At 36.6% G+C, this 18,787-nt stretch overlaps 1 protein-coding gene across 1 annotated transcript in view; it reads left to right on the top strand.

The window, feature by feature from the left end:
* Positions 1–18,787, top strand: part of LOC124641480 — a 67,824-nt gene that overhangs the window by 17,669 nt on the left and 31,368 nt on the right. Inside the window, exons 2-3 of the mRNA XM_047179550.1 lie at positions 13,883–14,567; positions 15,567–15,804. Of these exons, the coding sequence (XP_047035506.1) occupies positions 13,883–14,567; positions 15,567–15,804 (923 nt within the window). The remainder of the gene's footprint in view (positions 1–13,882; positions 14,568–15,566; positions 15,805–18,787) is intronic.

Below are 18,787 nucleotides of genomic sequence, written 5' to 3'. Positions count from 1 at the left end.
TTGTAATCGGCGGTGAGGGCGGAATATTTTACTCAAATTAACTGTAAAACCTGTATTTTTGCAGTTGGGTAATTGGTAGGTGTTTAACAGTTCCTAAGAAAAAGTTCCCAGAAAGTGTGGTAAGTCTAAGCAAAGGGGTGCTTTTGAGTTATTGAGCTAAAGAGGTCAAATAATACTGGTATTCAACTGTACCCGGAAAAAAGGTTAGCAGATGAGTTTCATTTGATATATTGAATCTTATTTCAAAACTACATTAGCCTATCAATTCTGAGTCCTTTTGAAAGCAATTTATTGAATCCTTCAAATACACCAAAAACAAAACAAGTCGGGAAAGGAAACCGACACTCGTGGCGTGATAGTCAATTAACTTTATTGCTCTCACACGCTTCAATATCGTTCTGTTACTATAGTACCCGATACATGACTATACCTACGAACTCTCTCTTTTGCATTCCCTAGCGTAGAAGTTTTGATTGGTAAAAAACATTAGCAGAAACTTGATTAATGGCTACTAAATCACATCAAGTTTCAACCATCTACTTTTCATCATCTTCTGTCTAGGCTTTTCCCAACTACTTATGTAGGGGTCAACTAGGGTCTGATTACCAGTGTTTTACATGGAGCGACTGCCTGTTTGACCTCCTGAACCTCCCACTTACTTGGGCAACCCGATACCCCTGTGTAAGATTAGTTGGGAGACTACTTGTATATTGTAAAGAACTGAGATTTATAATGAACAAAACCATGTAGTACCCATTGTTTATTTTTTAAATTAAGTTTCAATTATAAGTAGGTATACTTCTATGTTATTATAATATCCTGTTAAGTTAGCAGTTATAATAAATTGTACCGTCTTTGATTCTCTTCAAAATAAATATAATTTCATGAAATTAAATACTGTTATTATAACAATAGCGTAATTAAAATATAACCATCGTAAAAGCTATTCGTGTTAATTATTTTCATAGCTTAATAAAACCGAAATAAATAACTACGTGGGTATAATTGTGTATAATTACGTAAGCGACATTTACATGATAAACTAACATAAATACTGAAACTGAAAATTTCATAGAACTTGTCAACATGGCATGCTATGAGCCAGACCTTTGCTAACAGCTTGAAACATTTTAGACTTTTTGTTTGTTAAACGGAGTCTTGTAAACAAAAGAGGTCATCATTGCAGTTACAAGTAGCTAGACATAAGCTCTAGTGTATGTTTAATGTCTTTGCCTAAGATAGACAGCCTGACAAATAGTCTGACTTCAGAATAATTGTGTGGTTTAAACCAATTGCGCTTTAAAAGACATAGGCCTGTTACAAATTGAAAAACTACGAGAATAGACTTTACCGACTTCCCAAAATAGAGGGAAGTTATCAATTCGGACGTTTTTGATAAAATACACATTTCATAAAACATCTTTTGTTGTAACATTTCAATTAGTTCCATTACCAACACCATCAAAATAATAACATTACTCTCTAAGTAGAGTTATAAACAATTTAACTACAGTTCTAAACTTCGCCATAACACTTAACAAGGAGCAGTTAAAATCACTGCTCTCTAAACCATTGTTTCGCCGTAATATTTTAACTTTATCGCGAAAGTAAACTCATAAAATTACCGTCAGACCGTGGCTGCTTAAAATTTAATATTTCTATAGAATTCCGGGAATTTTCCGTTACTTAGAATGTAGGCTGAAAGTGTCAAAAGATTATGATAGCTTCATAAAGAAAAAGTGGTGAGGTTTACCGTTTTATTTTATAGCGTTATCGCACTTGAAAAGGTAGAATAGAAATTTGGAATTTATTTTAATTCAGTGACCGTGTATCTTTACAAGGTAAATAAATTGATTTCAGCAGTTTGTGGTTTTCACCCTCATCTTGAGGGGGTTTCTTGCACTGGTTTAAAAATATAAATAAGTTAAAACCGTCGAACATCAAAATCCATTCGGTAGCTTTTGCATGAAATAGTAGACACAAATTAATATCCATATGACCAAACTTTTTGACGTAACGAAATTCAAATTAGGTATCAGTCCTTATTTACTGTTATATTTTGCGCACATTCCAACTCCAAGAGATAGGCACGTAATAAGCTGAAACTGAAACCAAAATCGCATTAATAACTCCTGAAAATCTAATTAAAAACTGGGATATAAGGCGGCTAACTCAAAACCTCTTAAGGCGCGATACTCTTCAACTAAGTTGTATAATATTTTGTAACAAATTCACCCCCTCCCCCTGGACTCTGGCACCTCCCCCCCCTAGGAGTCCCGCATCAAGAGTCGTCTCCACGAGGCTTACTGTTCACCAACTCATTTATGTCAACGTTTTTACCTGACACTAATGTGTTTTTTTGTAAGTTGTAAGAGAAAAGCGATTTTTGTATAATGTCATGATAGCTGGGCTTTCCTTTAGATAATTTTCGGCCCAGATAAGAGCCGAACCCATTTATGTTTCTTCTTTTTCCATTTTTCTTAGCGTCCCATATTTATTTGAATTTACTTTTGCTCTCTCACTATCGGCCTCATCTCAAAGCTCAAAGTCGCTCAACGAGCTATGGAGAGGGCTATGCTCGGTGTTTCTCTACGTGATCGAATCCGAAACGAGGAGATCCGTAGACGAACCAAAGTGACCGATATAGCCCACCGAATTAGCAAGTTGAAGTGGCAATGGGCAGGCCATATTGCTCGCAGAGCAGATGGCAGATGGGGCCGAAAAGTGCTGGAGTGGAGACCACGGACTAGCAAGCGCAGCGTAGGACGTCCACCAACGAGGTGGACAGACGACCTTATAAAGGTCGCCGGAAGACGCTGGATGCAGGTCGCTTCCAACAGGTATCTGTGGAGATCAAAGGGGGAGGCCTATGTTCAGCAGTGGACGTCCTATGGCTGAGATGATGATGATGATGATGATGATGATGACTTTTGCTCAGTTCAGGACAGTTCTTATCAATATGCTGACAAATTTATATCTTTTAGGATTGCGAGTTACGACCCACGATTAAAAAAATAAAAATATATTTTGCGATTTTCTGGGTAAACATTTTCAGAAAATCTAGTTCGAAAAATAAGCAAAGGCTTATAGAATATTGCAATAAAATCGCTATCGCTCATGACTTCTTCCCCGGCCTAAACTCGAGACAAGTAAATCGCAGGCAATTTGCCGCATGATCCTAAGTACGGAACAACAACCTTCCGCGAGACACCCATTACGTATACTTGACTTTAACATACTTTTACAAACATTACCCACACAAATTAGATGCTTATTTGTTGCTAACTTACCCTCATGGGGTGAAGATGTATGATAATATGCAGTCATCTGCATAGCCTTGCCCAACTATGTTGGGGTTGGCTTCCAGTCTACTTGAATGCAGCTGAGTACCAGTGTTTAATATGGAAAGACAGAAGAAATCACAACATGGTTTGACAAGCTGACAAAAGTCGCTGGACGCCAGCCGTTTACAACTGCTCCTTTTGGAAATCAATGGGAAAGGCCTATGTTCCACAGTTGACGTCCTAAGGCTGAGAAGATGATGATGATCAATAAATTATTTTCTTAATACGATTGCTTCTCAAAGTAAGGCTAGAAACTTTAACTATGATTAGTTTTTTAATTGTTCCCAACCCACAATATATAGTTGCCAGCGTATTTTTTCCAGGTCTTGTTTACAAACCTTTGAGTACAGAATCTATTTATTTATTTATTTAACAATTTATGTACACAGTGAACATATAAAAGAAACTAACATGGCATAGAAATAGTACAAAGGTACTGCTTATTTCTAAATCGAAATCTCTTCCAGCAGACCCGTAGTAGGAGAGTTAGAATGAAGAGAAGTAGGTAGATAGACTGTGTAAAAGGACATAGTAAAGATATATAAATTACACACATATATACATATATAAAGCAAAAGATAATACATACATACAAAAATATATATTTTATAAAATGACTCTATGAAGAAGAGAGAAGAAGAGGAGGACAAATAGTAACTTTTGAGTTTCTGTTTAAAAGTAGCAACAGTTTGACAGTTCCTTAATTCAGGCGGCAGCGAATTCCACAACCGTACTGCGTTTACTGTGTAGGAGAAGGAATAAAAGTCAGTGGAATGGGAGGGGATTTTAAGGAGAGATTTGAGATGCGTTCTACAGAGCGCATCAGGCGAGCGAACAAATGAAAAGCGTTCTCGCAGATAGGAAGGAGTTTTGGGATTAAAAAGGATATTAAAAAGGAGGCACAAAATGCGTGTGTTCCTGCGAAGACGAATAGGGAGCCACTTGAGTTCTTTGCGAAAATGAGAAACATGATCATATTTTTTAGATAGAAAACAAAACGAATACATAAATTTTGCAACCGCTCAAGCTTATTTAAGAGCTCCTCTGTGGCATCCAAATAACAGGCATCGGCGTAGTCAATGATGGGTTGAATGAGAGTCTGAGCAAGAGAGATTTTGGTTTTCAAGGGCAAAAAGTACTGGAGGCATTTCAGAGTGTGAAAGGTGAAGTGCACCTTGCGACTGACTTCATTGACCTGCGGCAAAAAATTTGGGTGTCATCATGGACTCACATTTATCATATGTTAGATATGAATCCTCCTTGCTACCAACCTGGCCTGACCGGGCTGGTATAGAAGAAGAAATGATGACGGATAGAAGGATGACGGACGTTGAAGATGTCACATCGTGATTTTATAATTAATTATCGATATTGTATTTGCTATTCAAAGTTACCTTCTGCTAGATCCTTTGTAAGAAATAAACCTTACCGGGTTAAATGTTTATAGACGTGTGTTATTCATTTTCAAGTACCACTTCTGATCTGACCTCTATATGATAAATGTGAGTCCATGATGACACCCAAATTTTTTGCCGTTTCTGCATAGCTCAGTTGAACCCCACCTAAACAAAGAGGAGGCAAAGATGCAACATCAAGCCTGCCCCGCAAGTTTCTGCCGCCAATGATCATGGCCTGAGACTTCTTGGGATTGATCTGTAGCCCAAAGGACTGCGCCCAGACCTCAATCATATTCAGGTCATGATTCATAGCGGCAACGGTAGATTCCGCATCGCATAACGGAAAATGTCTGTAGAGTTGCAAGTCGTCCGCATAGAGATGGAAGTTTGAAGAAATGACCTTAGTGACAGAGTCAATGAAAACAGAGAAAAGGAGAGGAGAGAGAACGCCACCTTGAGGTACACCCGCAGAAAGGTTGCACCAATTGGAGGATAAGTTATTAAGCCGGACACACTGCGTACGGCCTTTAAGATAGGAGTCAAGCCAACTTAACGTGGAAGAAGAAATATTAATAGATTTAAGGATACCAAGAAGAATGTCGAAATCGACAGAATTAAATGCACTGCTGAAGTCAAGGAGAACCAGTAACGTCAGGGATTTATTTTCCATCGCAAGACGGATGTCGTCAGTAACCTTCAACAGTGCAGTTACAGAATCCTAGAATTCGCAAAAAGCTATCAATTGGTCCCACCCGATTTCGAACAAATAGGTTCTCGTTTAGCTATATGGGTCCTATATCAATTCATATTTCAATCTGCAGAGTGCGCCCTATTCGCTTGGGTACACTCCATATCTATGTTTTTTTATCCTTTTCTTTCTCATTTTTTTTAATCATCAGATTTTTAATGATTTTTAGCCCTTCGATTTTATTGTAGATGTAGGATATATTTATCCAATGTTTTACATTACCCAGTGACAGCGATAAGGAGCAATTTTTTGATGCAATGTATTAGTTTTAAGTTGTATATATAAGTTTATTTTTAATTTTTAAAATTAATGTAAATATTATGTAAATACTTTATCCAATTAATTACAACTCGTAACGCGAGAAATGGGATGTTGGGTTTTTGAAAATATTGAGTTCTTTGTCGAGATACTTAAAGTACGTTCGTTTAGCTTCTAGTTCATGACAATGAAATTCTTGAAGATTCCTTATCTCTAGAGACAGGCAACTTCGCAGAAAATATAACGTTGCAATCTTTATTCCGCGTTATTCCGAAGGGATGGGATCTGACACAGATCAGGCTCAGAAACAATAGCTTTCAAGTTAAAGAAAGTTAACAGTAGTGCTTTGTTTACTGTATAGTACTAGATATAAATTATGTATCTATCTTATATAAAAGTAAAATAGTGATAGTTGCACCACTTATATCTCAAGAATGGAAATCGATTTAGCTGAAAAATGGTAAGGAGGTAGCTTAGAGTCAAAAGAAAGCCATCGACCTTCGACTATTAATCGATAATTGATACTTTATATCAAACGTACGAGTATCAGTTCCCTTGGGGCACAGGTGAACCCACGGGCGGAAGACAGTAATTTCTAAAACTTACATAGACATGAAACATTCACTTATGATAAAACCAGCCTCTAAACCTTAGAAACGATGTTTCTTATCCAACATAAAAGATCTGACCTAAGCAAACATATACAAAAATACGTAAAAATAAAACAAATCTTATTTCTATGATCGTCAACAAGAACATTTCTGTAAATCTCATGAACCTAGAGAAACCCTTTTGCGTAATATTTTACGATATCGGCCGAGCCCACAGTAAATACTCAGTGTGTAATCTTAGTAACAGAGATTTTCTTACTACCTACTGGCTTGATGGATCTCACACTATCACGGTATACGGAGTGTGTAATTTCAAGTACGATTAAGCCGATTCTGTATTATTAAAAAGGTTTTATGACAAATATCAACCAGTCAAAATATATTTGTTTGGATGAACTATTGAGTCAGGGAAAACATAGCGAGGAAACCTCCCTAAACAACTAGGATGTCAATATAAAAATAATGACATTACCTTCCCGCACTGAACTTGGGTTCAAACTTTAAAAACAAAAGTTGACAAAAAATAAACAAACTGACTTTACATAGACCGGTAAAAACGTGAGCTGTAGTGTTTTGTTCGTACATATTGACTATAGTGATGCAACTAGTAGCCAAAGTTACAGCGGGGCGTAGTTATTTGACGAGGAGAGTATATGAAATGGTGTGGTTGTGTGTGATCCGCCTCGACAGTAATGCGTATTAAATATATTGCTTTACCTTATTTTGATCGAAAGCCGTTTGTTTAGACATTACAGGCTTTCTCCTAAATTGTGGTGTATTTAGTGTGGGCGGCACTCTGCTTAGTGAACCGAGAGGTTTTTTCCGCAAACTGTATCAAATAGAAGGTTGAACGTTCATAAAAATGAATGTAAATATTCCTGTGTTGATTCCATTAAACAATTCTTAATAGAAGGACTTTGCGGAAAAAACCTTCTCTAATTTGATTTGGCGGTAGATCGTTCGTAGCTACGGCGTAGTCCGCGTAGTATCTGCGTAGTCTCCGTAGCAACTGCGTAGTCCCCATAGCAACTGCGTAGTAGAACATTAACAATCTAAATTATTCACCGTTACATCAGTATCGCGAACAATCAGAAGCCTTTCAGACCACTATAAAAGCCCTTATTGGACCCTTCAACATAATAATGTATTCCCTTTCCCACAATAGTATTGTAAGACCTCTTGTAAGTAATTGTATGTAAAGCGTAGGACCCACTCGCGGTAACAATGTGTGACTGATATTGACCCGTCGGCCACAGCTAAATATATAGGGATCGATAAACTCTTACATAAGGTTGAACCGATACTTGATTTCATTTACACCTGAAAAGGTAAGGTTAAGTTTTTGGACGTTTTATTGAAAACTAGGTTTTTTAGGGTTTTATTAAGTCCCATTGGACACAGATACACTTCATTGTTTATGATAAGGTGGTTGATCAGTTTTTTTTTTGAGAATTGCTTGTGACAATTGTTACTATTTTAATTCAGTACATTCTCCATTAATGTTTATATAATATTCACCATGTAAGTCTTGACTCCCGTATACAGGTATCTTTCCGGAAGATATAAGCTTGACAGTGTATGTTTGTACGGTTTTTCTGAGTACTATTTTAAGAAAAGTTGATAGTGGAAAATAGTGCACAGTATGTATACCATTAAAATATTTTTTAAAACCTTGTCACATATTTAAACAAATGCCTATGCAACCGCCCATTTATTTTCATATCAAGGCTTTCAAAAATTCACAACGTTTTCGTAAAACCGCTGACTAAGACAAACACAAAGATGTATTATCTCAAAAAAATAAATGTCAAATAACAAAACAATTTAGTCGGAATGTCTGTTATCTCTGAAATTACTCAGAGATAATGTTTATGGGGCTTTTTTGTTTTGCAATAAAAACGTCAAAATGTATTTGGGTACTTTTTATTAATTGGCGACATTTTTATGTATTTTTCAAGTGTTTTTTTAATGTATTTGCAATTTTGTGATTGGTTTTGACTTTTAGAGGCAACAGAGTCAATACAGTCGAAACAATATACTTAATATTTTTTTTGGTTCTCTATGAGTAAATTGACTATTTCAATTAATAATAAGGAAATTGGATCCAAAATGATAAGTCAAATCACCGTGGTTTTTAAAACTAAATATAATTACGTTGAGCTAATATTGCTTTTGTAAATTAGATGCTTGTGACGGGAGCTCGTGTAGATACTTATCTATATTTTTATAAAAACTTTTCCTTTTTTGTCTTCTTAGAATTAATAAGGTAAATCGTTATAAATGATTAAGAAAACATTTTTTGGTAATTACTCCTAATTAGTTATTAAATTGAAATTACTGTTACGTAATAACAGTAATGCATGATTGTTATATCCGTGCTATAAGGTTTTTATATCTTAAAAGCCTGTCATTAAAAGCCTCTTTAAGTGACTTTTCTTTTTTGAATAGGATTTACACTTAACTGGCCAAATGTATGATACAAACATTCATACACTTGACTGAATTTATATTTTAGGTAAGCCGATTTCTCGCCCTCAAAATACCTCAAGAAGCAGGCAAAACCGTATGAAAATACACGTCTTACAAAATTCATTCATCTGTAACACATAATAAAATAATTTCTCAAACATACCAATTGAACCGAAACACATCGTCGTTCAAGTGAACGAATGATACATGGAGTGAACGATGTGACGTTCCCTTCACTCGTGAGCAATTCGAATGAGTTGAGCTGTCATTTCGCGCCATTTGTTCAGCGTTGACAGTTTTATTGCGGTGTTACCTTGCGAAAAAATATAGCTGTCATTATGTTTAGTTTATGGATTTTTGCTTGTCAATATTATGAATAGTGATGTCTTGTCATATGACATTCTAATAGTGTTTAACGGTTTATTTGTGGGCCTAACAGTTCGGGCTGTTGAATTGCGATTAGGGGTTTAAGCCCCAAATTCAAACGATGTAAGTGGGATTATATTTTAATTTGCTATTTGACAATAACTGCATTTAACCCGATGAAACAAAAATCTACAGATCTAGCGCAATTAAAATAGCCTTAAAAAAAAAATGTGTGATCAAACTATGTTTTCAAAAATTAAATCTATAAAAACAATAATTTACACCTAATATCTAAATATCCAAATAACAAGACACGTGTACTTATTAAGTTGTAATCGTCACGGGGAAGGGAGGAAATACGAAGATGTCGCAAGTTCCCGCCCCCGGGGGTTAATGTTCAAATAGTTTGTATCGAGTTTGTCCCAACTGTCAACTGTTGGGTAGCACGTGGGTACTATCGGTTTTAACGTGACAATGTTTTGACGCAGTGATTGAATTGGTTTCTGTACTAAGAGATCCAGGTTCGGAAAAAATAGAACCGGTTTGTCGCAATTGGTTATCATAGCTATTTGCATTGATGAGTGAATAAAACTTCTTCAGAAAAGACGAATGTAAGTAATGTCATCGCTGAAGCTTAGTTAAAGTTTTCTAGCGTTATTTTTCTAACCCCCTTAAAGCCAATTTTGAAGCACCTTTGTCCTTTAAAAATGATATTTGAAGTACACGTTGTGGTACAAATCTATTTAAATATTCACAATGGAACTAGAAAAGATTGACACGCTTTCTTGCACTATACTTAGCTTTGATAATCTCCAACTCAATTATTTTTAAAATAGGCTGTAAATCTCTAGAATTTTGAAATTTTATACTACGTCATTATATGTCTGAACATATTACATTGTAAGATTATATTTATTATAATTGAGATTCTTCAAACAAGCTTTTGAAAAGATAATAGAAAGGAAATGGAGTGTCAGGTGCAACAACTAAGTTTCTTCTTGACTTGTTCAATGTTATTTTATTATGCACTAGCCATTTTCCTGCAGTTTTACCCGCACCAAATGGAAACTACTGTTATAAAAATATATAGCCTATGTTACTTGGGAACAGTAGTTTTCCAACAGTGAAATGATTTTTCAAATCAGTTTAGTACTTTCGGAGCCTTTGGGGTAATAACCAACAAACAAAAAATGTTTCCTCTTGCTTACATTTTCCGATTAATAATTTATTTATTTAATACTACGAGTATATCTAGGAAATAATCTGCAGAATAGGTATTTATAAGGTCAGAACCATTACGTACCTGTCGTATTTTCAGGACACACTTAACAACACAATAGGTAATTTGAATATGTTTAAGCCGCTAAACGGATTAACGGACTTTTCAATATATACCTTTAATATTGATAACCAATTCATAAAAAATGTCTTAATCGCAGGAAATGTATAAATGTGCCACTCATTAAAACACATTTGACTCTCAACGCCAGGTTTCCAACGATCCCATTTTTTCCTCCATTTAGTTTTATCTATCTGTGGCTCTAAGCTCCGTGTACTAATGTTAATTTACTTGAATGCCTTCAGACCTTTCACGTCACTTCAGTGGAAAATTACTTCAGCAAAATTGACGTGAAATAATTTTTGGTACTCTTCAACGAGCATTTTTTGCTGAGTTAGTCTTTATCCTCAAAGTTGAGGACTATCGGAGCGAAAAACGCGCCTCTGGTTTTAATTTATTAACTTAGAACTGTTGACTTTAAAAATTTAAGGACCCCTTAGCGGGATTTTTATAAATTGCTTCGCTTAGGCCTGGTTAGGAGCATTTGTTATATAAAAATTGAGATTAATTGTCGTTGCCCTGTTGCTAAAGCCGAAAAGAAAAGTTCACTTTGTTTTTCTTTTACCTTGTTTTTGTAAACAAGACTAATTTTCTCTTTTAAACATTAATATAGAAATGATATTTTATGAACGTAGCTCTAAGAAATAGCAAATGTAGTAACCTTTTTTGGGAGACATCATCGAATGACCTTTCCCACCAGGTGCATTGTCATATACTTTCCCACCAGGTGCATTGTCATATACTTTCCGACCAAGACCCACCAGGTTCCTTTTGAAGCCCTTTGTATATCAGGGCCACAGTAACTCTTCCGAACAATCCCGCAGACAAAATTTAGAGAACCTACTTCTCAAACCACTATGGTCGAGACACTTTTCGAAGCTCAATAAAAATAAACAACAGTTTATTATTAAACTGTGCACAAATGTCGCAGATTTCATTTAGAATATAACCGTGGCGTGATTTAGTTTTATTTAACTAATTTCAAACGATGCGATAGAACTGCGTCTTGCTCGTAATGAATTTGAATGCATTTTATACATCATCCTCCGAGCCTTTTTCCCAATCATGTTGGGGTCGACTTCCAGTCTAACCGGATTCAGCTGAGTACCAGTGCTTTACAAGAAGCGACTGCCTATCTGACCTCCTCAACCCAGTTACCCGGGCAACCCGATACCCCTTGGTTAGACTGGTGTCAGACTTACTGGTTTCTGACTCCCCGTAACGACTGCCAAGGATGTTCAATGCATTTTATACATATGTATTTCAATTGTTCTTGTATCTACCAATCAATTGGATTGAGATTTTTTTTCTTGAAACATATTTCATTGAAGCCAAATTCCCCAAATCCCGACCGACCCCAAGCCACGTCAGTATAGAGTATGGTTGTCGAATACATAATATATATTTTAATTTATTTTCCAAGCCCTTGTTCGAAAACCCCAGACAAAGAGCTTTGAACCTTATCCCAACGACCTTGAGTACATTTTCAGCTAGCATTCCATTTTATATTGTTTTCAAAATTAATGTAAGCGTCACGTGAGAGCTTACATAAGTAGTTGATGACAGAATATCAATGCACCTTCGCCCTAATGTCTAGATTTATTAAAATTCAAAAAGCCCTTGAGCCTGAATAATTTCGCTTGTTTGCCAATCTGGTGGATTATTTCAATATTTAAAATTATGGTAAGCCTAATTTATTTTTCAATTTTGTCTCTGCATTTATTAAAATATAAATAAATAAATGTCGACACCTTTACACGCGGTCGGTTAGCCCCATGGCAAGTTATTAATTAACTTGTGTTATGGGTGCTAACACAACTGATAAACTACATACACCTATGCAGATATAAATATGTACATATAAGAAAATACATATTATACCTTTGGATTTTGGATGTTAATACAGCAACTCTAGTAGTTTCAGAAAGCTAGAATTTCGGTCAATGGCTCTAAAGTTAGACTGGCGGCATAGCGTAGCTGAATTTCACTATTGATGAATTTCTAGTTATTTCTGAAGCGACTGACTGCAGTATGGAGCTCGGCTGCTTTTATTAATAGTTGCTTTCAATTGAATTTGAACTCCATAGCTGAATTGGAAATTCCATTTTGCTGTATTGCTTTGTTATGCAATATATCTATTTAATTCTGTAACCAAAACCATGAATTAAATTACAAAGCTGGTTAAGACTTGCTACCTTAGAGTACCCTCCCACAGCAAACTTTTAGTCGGCTAATAGTTTGTTTGGGCTCATAAATCAATATGAGTGTGAATGGTAGTACGCACATTTCAAAGATTTATTTATTTATTTATTTACACCACTATCTACCATTACAGGTTTATCTTAACCTAATGCGATAGACGGGGCACAATACTACAAAATAATAACTGAAAACATATAGATAACGCCAATGCACAACAACATCAAAACATAAAAATTAAACAGGAAAATAGAACATACAATAAAAAATTATAAAGGCTTTAAAATTAAACATAAAAACAGACAAATAGTAGCAATAATAAAAACAACACAATATTAATTATTATAACACAAAAGATGCAATAGTTCTCTTGCGAATTCAAAGAAGAAGATCAAGTGTTTTGACGGCATTATCGGCCGTGTGTTTAGTCTGTAGTGTGAGGGTACGTTAATCAAGTAATTGGTTACTAGTAATTCTTAGTATTGACCAAGAACTAAATTCCATAGCTGGTAAATGCTTGCAACCTCTATCATTTGCCTTCTGCAAGCTCAATTCTCAAGGATAAAATCCTCAACTTTACTATAAAGATAGCAAGTCATAAAGTTCAGCTGCTTTCATTTGTTTTCCTGCATTTTATCCGCCAACTTACTTTTACAGTCTGCGTGGGTTAGAAAATATAGCTTTAACAAAAAAGTTTAAAGCAGGTTACCAGGTTTAGAAGTATAAGAACCCGTGTACAACATGTTTTTGTTATAGTTTATTTATGCAAGTTTTTACTTTAGTAAACTAACAAAGTTTGGAAGCAACAAAATTTTCACACTATATGCTTACAAAAGCTCTATGTAGTATTTTATATACGTATAGGTATATAATAACAATTACCTACATAATCTGAAAACTTATTGATTGCACGATAGTTGAGGGTGCGCCATATTTAATGGTAGCGGTCAGAATCTACCGTAATTATTTTCAACATAAAGGTCAGCGAATAATAAACTTATATCTACACTCATATCGACGAATATATAGATTCACTGCAGATGTTTCGCCTACACTGTCCCACTGCTGGACAAAGGCCTCACCATTCGATAAAATATCATGATGCGTCTTGGCACATTTTTTCCTGTTCTGAAGTCTCCCATTTGTTGCAGGTGGTCGTCATGGGCAGCAGCACCACGTCTGACAAGACGATCAACACGAGCACCGACTCGGCAGCCACCGCGCTCACCTCCGTCACAGGCACCGATGACTCCATGGATGCCGAGCCCGACGCGCCCGAGCTCTCCGAGCCCAGCCTCATCGACGACCCCAATGTGCCCACACACCCTCCCAGCACAGCCCCTCCACACTACCACAGAAACCAGAACAGCAGCGACATCGACTCCCCAGCTTACACCAAACCCCAATCAGCTACTGACGTCATAGACTCCCCTAGACCAGGCCCAGCAAGGTTCGTCTTCGACGTACCAATACCAGACCCGAAAAGACAAGAGAAACCAAGAAATAAAACACAAACGCAAGTCAGTCAGACCAGTGTAGCGTCCACGTCGATCCAGATCCCCTATGACCCTAAAATGGATACTCCTAAAAGTCCAAAGGCGAATCAGGCGAAGTATGAAACGCATTTTAAGTTTGAACCTGATCCTGTGAAGAGAAGAGGGAGTGAGCCGAGGGTTAAGAATAAGCAGAAGGTGGGAGAGAAGGAGTATTATAAGGATGAGGTGGCGAAACTGAGGAGGCAGTTGGAAGGTACGGAGGTGTTCACAACGTCAAGAAGACGATCCTCAGCGCACCAGCATTCTGTGCCGCCTCCGTCTTCTAGAAGACAGTCTACAGGTACTAATAATTTTACACTTATGTCTTTAACACGTGTTTTGTATGGCTAAGATCATTATTCTTCATCGCCGTCAGTGTTGAGGCCACCTGTGGCAGGACAAGGCTTTATTTTTTCATTTTATTGTTCTCGTTGACAGCGTTCTTGTTACCTTAGTAATTTTGTCGCTTTGTGCGAAAGAGGACAATTTCATTTTGGAACCGTACCTTAACTAAAAAATATAGGTAATTTAAAGGTAATAAGTAGCCTGGTTTTTGCTGTCTAGGTATACATTCTACTATAGTTTCCTACGAATACTATCAGTATTCTAAATAGCCATAGTGCCAGACACCATGTCGTGCTCACAGCTCATAAAGGGCTCGATTACCACTGACGCTAAATTAGATACGCCACAAGTTTTATCGAGTTCCATATCTATTTCTTGTTCAGCATTTTATGCTGCATGTTTATTTCCAAGTTTAGTTTAACACAGAACTTTCAGAATTTATAACAACTAGTAATTTGTAACTGAAAGGTGGCCAATCTATTTGAATTTATGTATAAGCAAGCTTAGGTATAATGGTAATAGGTATCGCAGATTACTATCTTAATAACACATCAGAAATTAATCAGACTTTGTGGCGTAATACACTTAGGATTATCGTCTATCTTGTGAAATAATCCTATTGGTCGAAATCAAATGCATGCATAAGTAAGCAGCTTAGCAAACTGCACAACTTTAAAACTATTATATTTTAGAACGTATCTGAAAGCTTTTCTCTTTCACCTTTCAGCAGATCAAAACTCCTAAGAACTGCTAAGAAAATAAAAAGCCTCTTTTTTTAAAGAAAGAAAAAACTCTTCAAAAAAGAGGGTTTATGGAGTTTCTTACTTTTAACTCGACTTCCTAAATAGGAAAAGATTCTAGATTGGTCGGAATCTTTTGTTTGTTTTTTATAGGTCGAGTTTTTGAGTTTAACTTTTTGTGAGTTGGTGTTTAACCTGTCCCTTTCTTCCCCCAGCAGCGCAAGTCCACGTGACCGCCAATCCCTTAGACTCCGCAGCGACCACGATCCCCGCGGGTCGCACCACCATCGTGGTACAACAGCCATCCCTGTCTCTGGACTACGGGGGATGCGCCACCATCCTCGTGAGGGACGAGGAGCGACGCAAGAGCAGGGTCTGCAGCGACCACATACAGCAGCTGTTGGATGTCACCAGCCAGTTTACGTCGGAAGATCTTCATGAGTTTGATAAGAGGTGAGCGATTTAGTTTTTGGATAAAATGAGTATAGCAATCGGTTGCCAAAAATATTTTATTGTAATGAAACAACAAGGTCTATTTCGCATTAAGAATCGTCGTCAGAAATTACACCAGGGCTATTTAAGAAAAAATAGAGCATAGAGCATATTTATACTTACAACTTAAGAAAACATATAATTTTATTAGGTGGAAGTACACTATAATAACAACAATAAAGTACATACATCATGCATGCACCATCTTTGACGTAAATAAAGCCACTTTCTCATCATTCTAGTCACAACACTATTTTTAACCATTATTTTTGAAACCCGATATCCTCAGTTACGAAGGGGGCAGTATTTATAGTGCCGTCCAGTTTACAGAGCCGTATGTATAGTGCAGCCTAATGGATGGTAATGGAAGTAGGTACAATTTGAAATGAGCGTATATTAATTTGATATGTTCTTTGAAATATGAATTCGTTTCAACCGTAGCAAAATTGCTATTTTCAAAATTGCAAAACACCCTGTCGTCTATAACTTATCAGAGTATTCATCATTTTTTTTTTAATTAAGGGCCATAAGAAAATTTTGGCTAATACATTGTGACCCTTTACGTTGTTAGGCAATTTTGAAAATTGATTTGTTCAGTAACTTTTACCTTATAGGAAAAATACAAACTAACAAAGGAGAGATTTTATTCTTTAACTTTCTGCCTGAAAGATAAATTCTAAGAAAGAAAATTTCTTAAAGTTAGTTTTATGCGGTATTCCTAGAAGCTGTCCCGGTCTTATCCTCTGCTACGCTACTTTATCCCTCCCAGGGGTTATTAAATAAAAAAATAGGTAGGTAGCAAGATGGACAATTTATTTACCGCACACAAACACAGTATAGCTCGGTCGGCAGAAATAAACAATGGGTTAGAGCCCATACATACAGTTTTACAGTGATTAACCTCCTCACTAGCCTAGCACTTCCCTGACGTCACTGGTCGCTGCAGGAACAAGTGGCCGCGCGCCGACATCAGGTCCAGGTGCAGGTGTAGGTGTAGGGTTCGAAGGTCAACCCGCTACAGTCCACCGCGGGGAAGCAGGAGACTTAAGGTGTACGTGAAACCCTGTAATGCGCAATAAGCGAAGGCATTACACACTGGCCGTAGACGGTGAGCACCCACAGCAACGCTTAATAGGGAAGCGCTAAAAGTGTAGATGTGTTGCTGTGGATGTTCACTATCAGATACGGAGATAACAATAATTCGGTTACTTAGCAAATTTAAACATTTGAAAATTTTAACGGTAACTAAAACGCAAGTAGGCAAAAATTACATTATTAAGAAAGTGTGGGGTAAACTACTATGCAAAAACACATAATAAGCTTGCAATAGAAATAAAGTTAAGCGATAACACAAATAAAGAGATTACCCAGCTAAAGCAAAGCGAAAGAAACCGTTATGGTTTGCTTAGCTTCTGGCTAATTTAAAATTGTATAGCACTTACCCAATCGGGGTTTAAATCACACACACTGAATATGCTGAGTATTATTATATGTCGAGATATATAGTCGAGGGAACGGTAATGACGCCCTTAAAAAGTTTAATCGCTATGGCGGTTATAATAACTTAAAGTTAGTGTTCAAAAAACCGGCGTGCGTTCGCCTCGATATCCAGATTCGCACTGGCAGCAGCCGTGACAGCGGCGACGTGGAAGCGAGGAGTCGCTGGTGCGGTCCGGGTGCCTAATATGTCGCTCGTTTAAATACGTGCGTGGTGATAAAATGTAGCTGGCCAGAAATTTTGATGCGTTTAGTTTGCTACTGTAAATAGTTTAGTTTTTGTAAATAGTTTTAGTTTTGTAAATAGTTTTGTTAATTTTATTTTACTCAACATTTTATTAAAAAGAATTAAGACATGTAACAATTAATGTTACATTACCCCCCTCGTTTCAGAAAGAGTTTTTTTCTCAAAAAAAAAACTCGTCTATAGATTACTACTAACACTACACATTCATACTATCAACTATCAAAATCCTTTCATAATATCAAACAAACTCCCTTACACAATAGCTTCAACAATATAAAATCATGTTGACGCGACCTTCTATAACAAGTTATCTGTGATTTATCGCACAGAAAACCAATGCTAGTCGTAAGAGGTTAATTTAAGGTGACTTGTCTCAATTCATTTTAAAAATGTAAAAAAAATCTGTTAACTACTACACTTAGTGTTTTTAAAATCTTTGATATGCCAGACACCTATATTTTTTCCTGACATATCTTCCAACACATAGATAAGTGGAGACCGTTTTTCAATTACACGGCATTTGACAAATTTAGGTGCAAGCTTTTTACTAAAATATTTGTCCTTGTTACTTAGAACAAATGCGCGCTTATAGACTATGTCTCCCACATTAAATTCCGCCGGCTTCCTACGAAGGTTGTAGTGTGCAGTATTCTTCTCATGTGCATGCCATAACGAAGCCTGCACATCATTGAAAACTGAACGCAGACACCCTAAGTTTTCAGCGTATAAATCGCGAGGAAGGAATAACACTTCATCGCCCAGGTCATTGTCCGTATAGTGCGATCCGCATAAAACTACTTCCCTACCGTAAACTAAAAATGACGGGGTATAACCGGTAGCTTCATTTACAGAATTGTTTATCGCGAACTGAACCTTGGGAATGGAGGTGTCCCAGGATCTATGATCGTTTCCAACAAACGTAGACAAACTAGTTACAATAGTTTTGTTGTAGCGTTCTACCGTGTTAACTTGTGGTGTATACTTCGGCGTGAAAAAAACGTTAGGAATTTTGTATTTTTTAAATAGCGCGTCAGTAGCTGAACTTATAAACTGTGTCCCATTGTCCAAGAAGATTGTTTGTGGAACTCCGTGAACCAAAAATATAGAATCCTCTAAAATCTTAATAACTATGTCCGCAGTAGCGCGACGTACTGGGAATATATGACAAAATTTTGAAAAAATGCACATAACAACTAATAT

The sequence above is a fragment of the Helicoverpa zea genome, chromosome 22, assembly GCF_022581195.2.
Source record: "Helicoverpa zea isolate HzStark_Cry1AcR chromosome 22, ilHelZeax1.1, whole genome shotgun sequence".
NCBI lineage: Eukaryota > Metazoa > Arthropoda > Insecta > Lepidoptera > Noctuidae > Helicoverpa > Helicoverpa zea.
The sequence above is the reverse complement of the archived record's forward strand: the minus strand, read 5'-3'. Positions and strand labels throughout refer to the sequence as shown.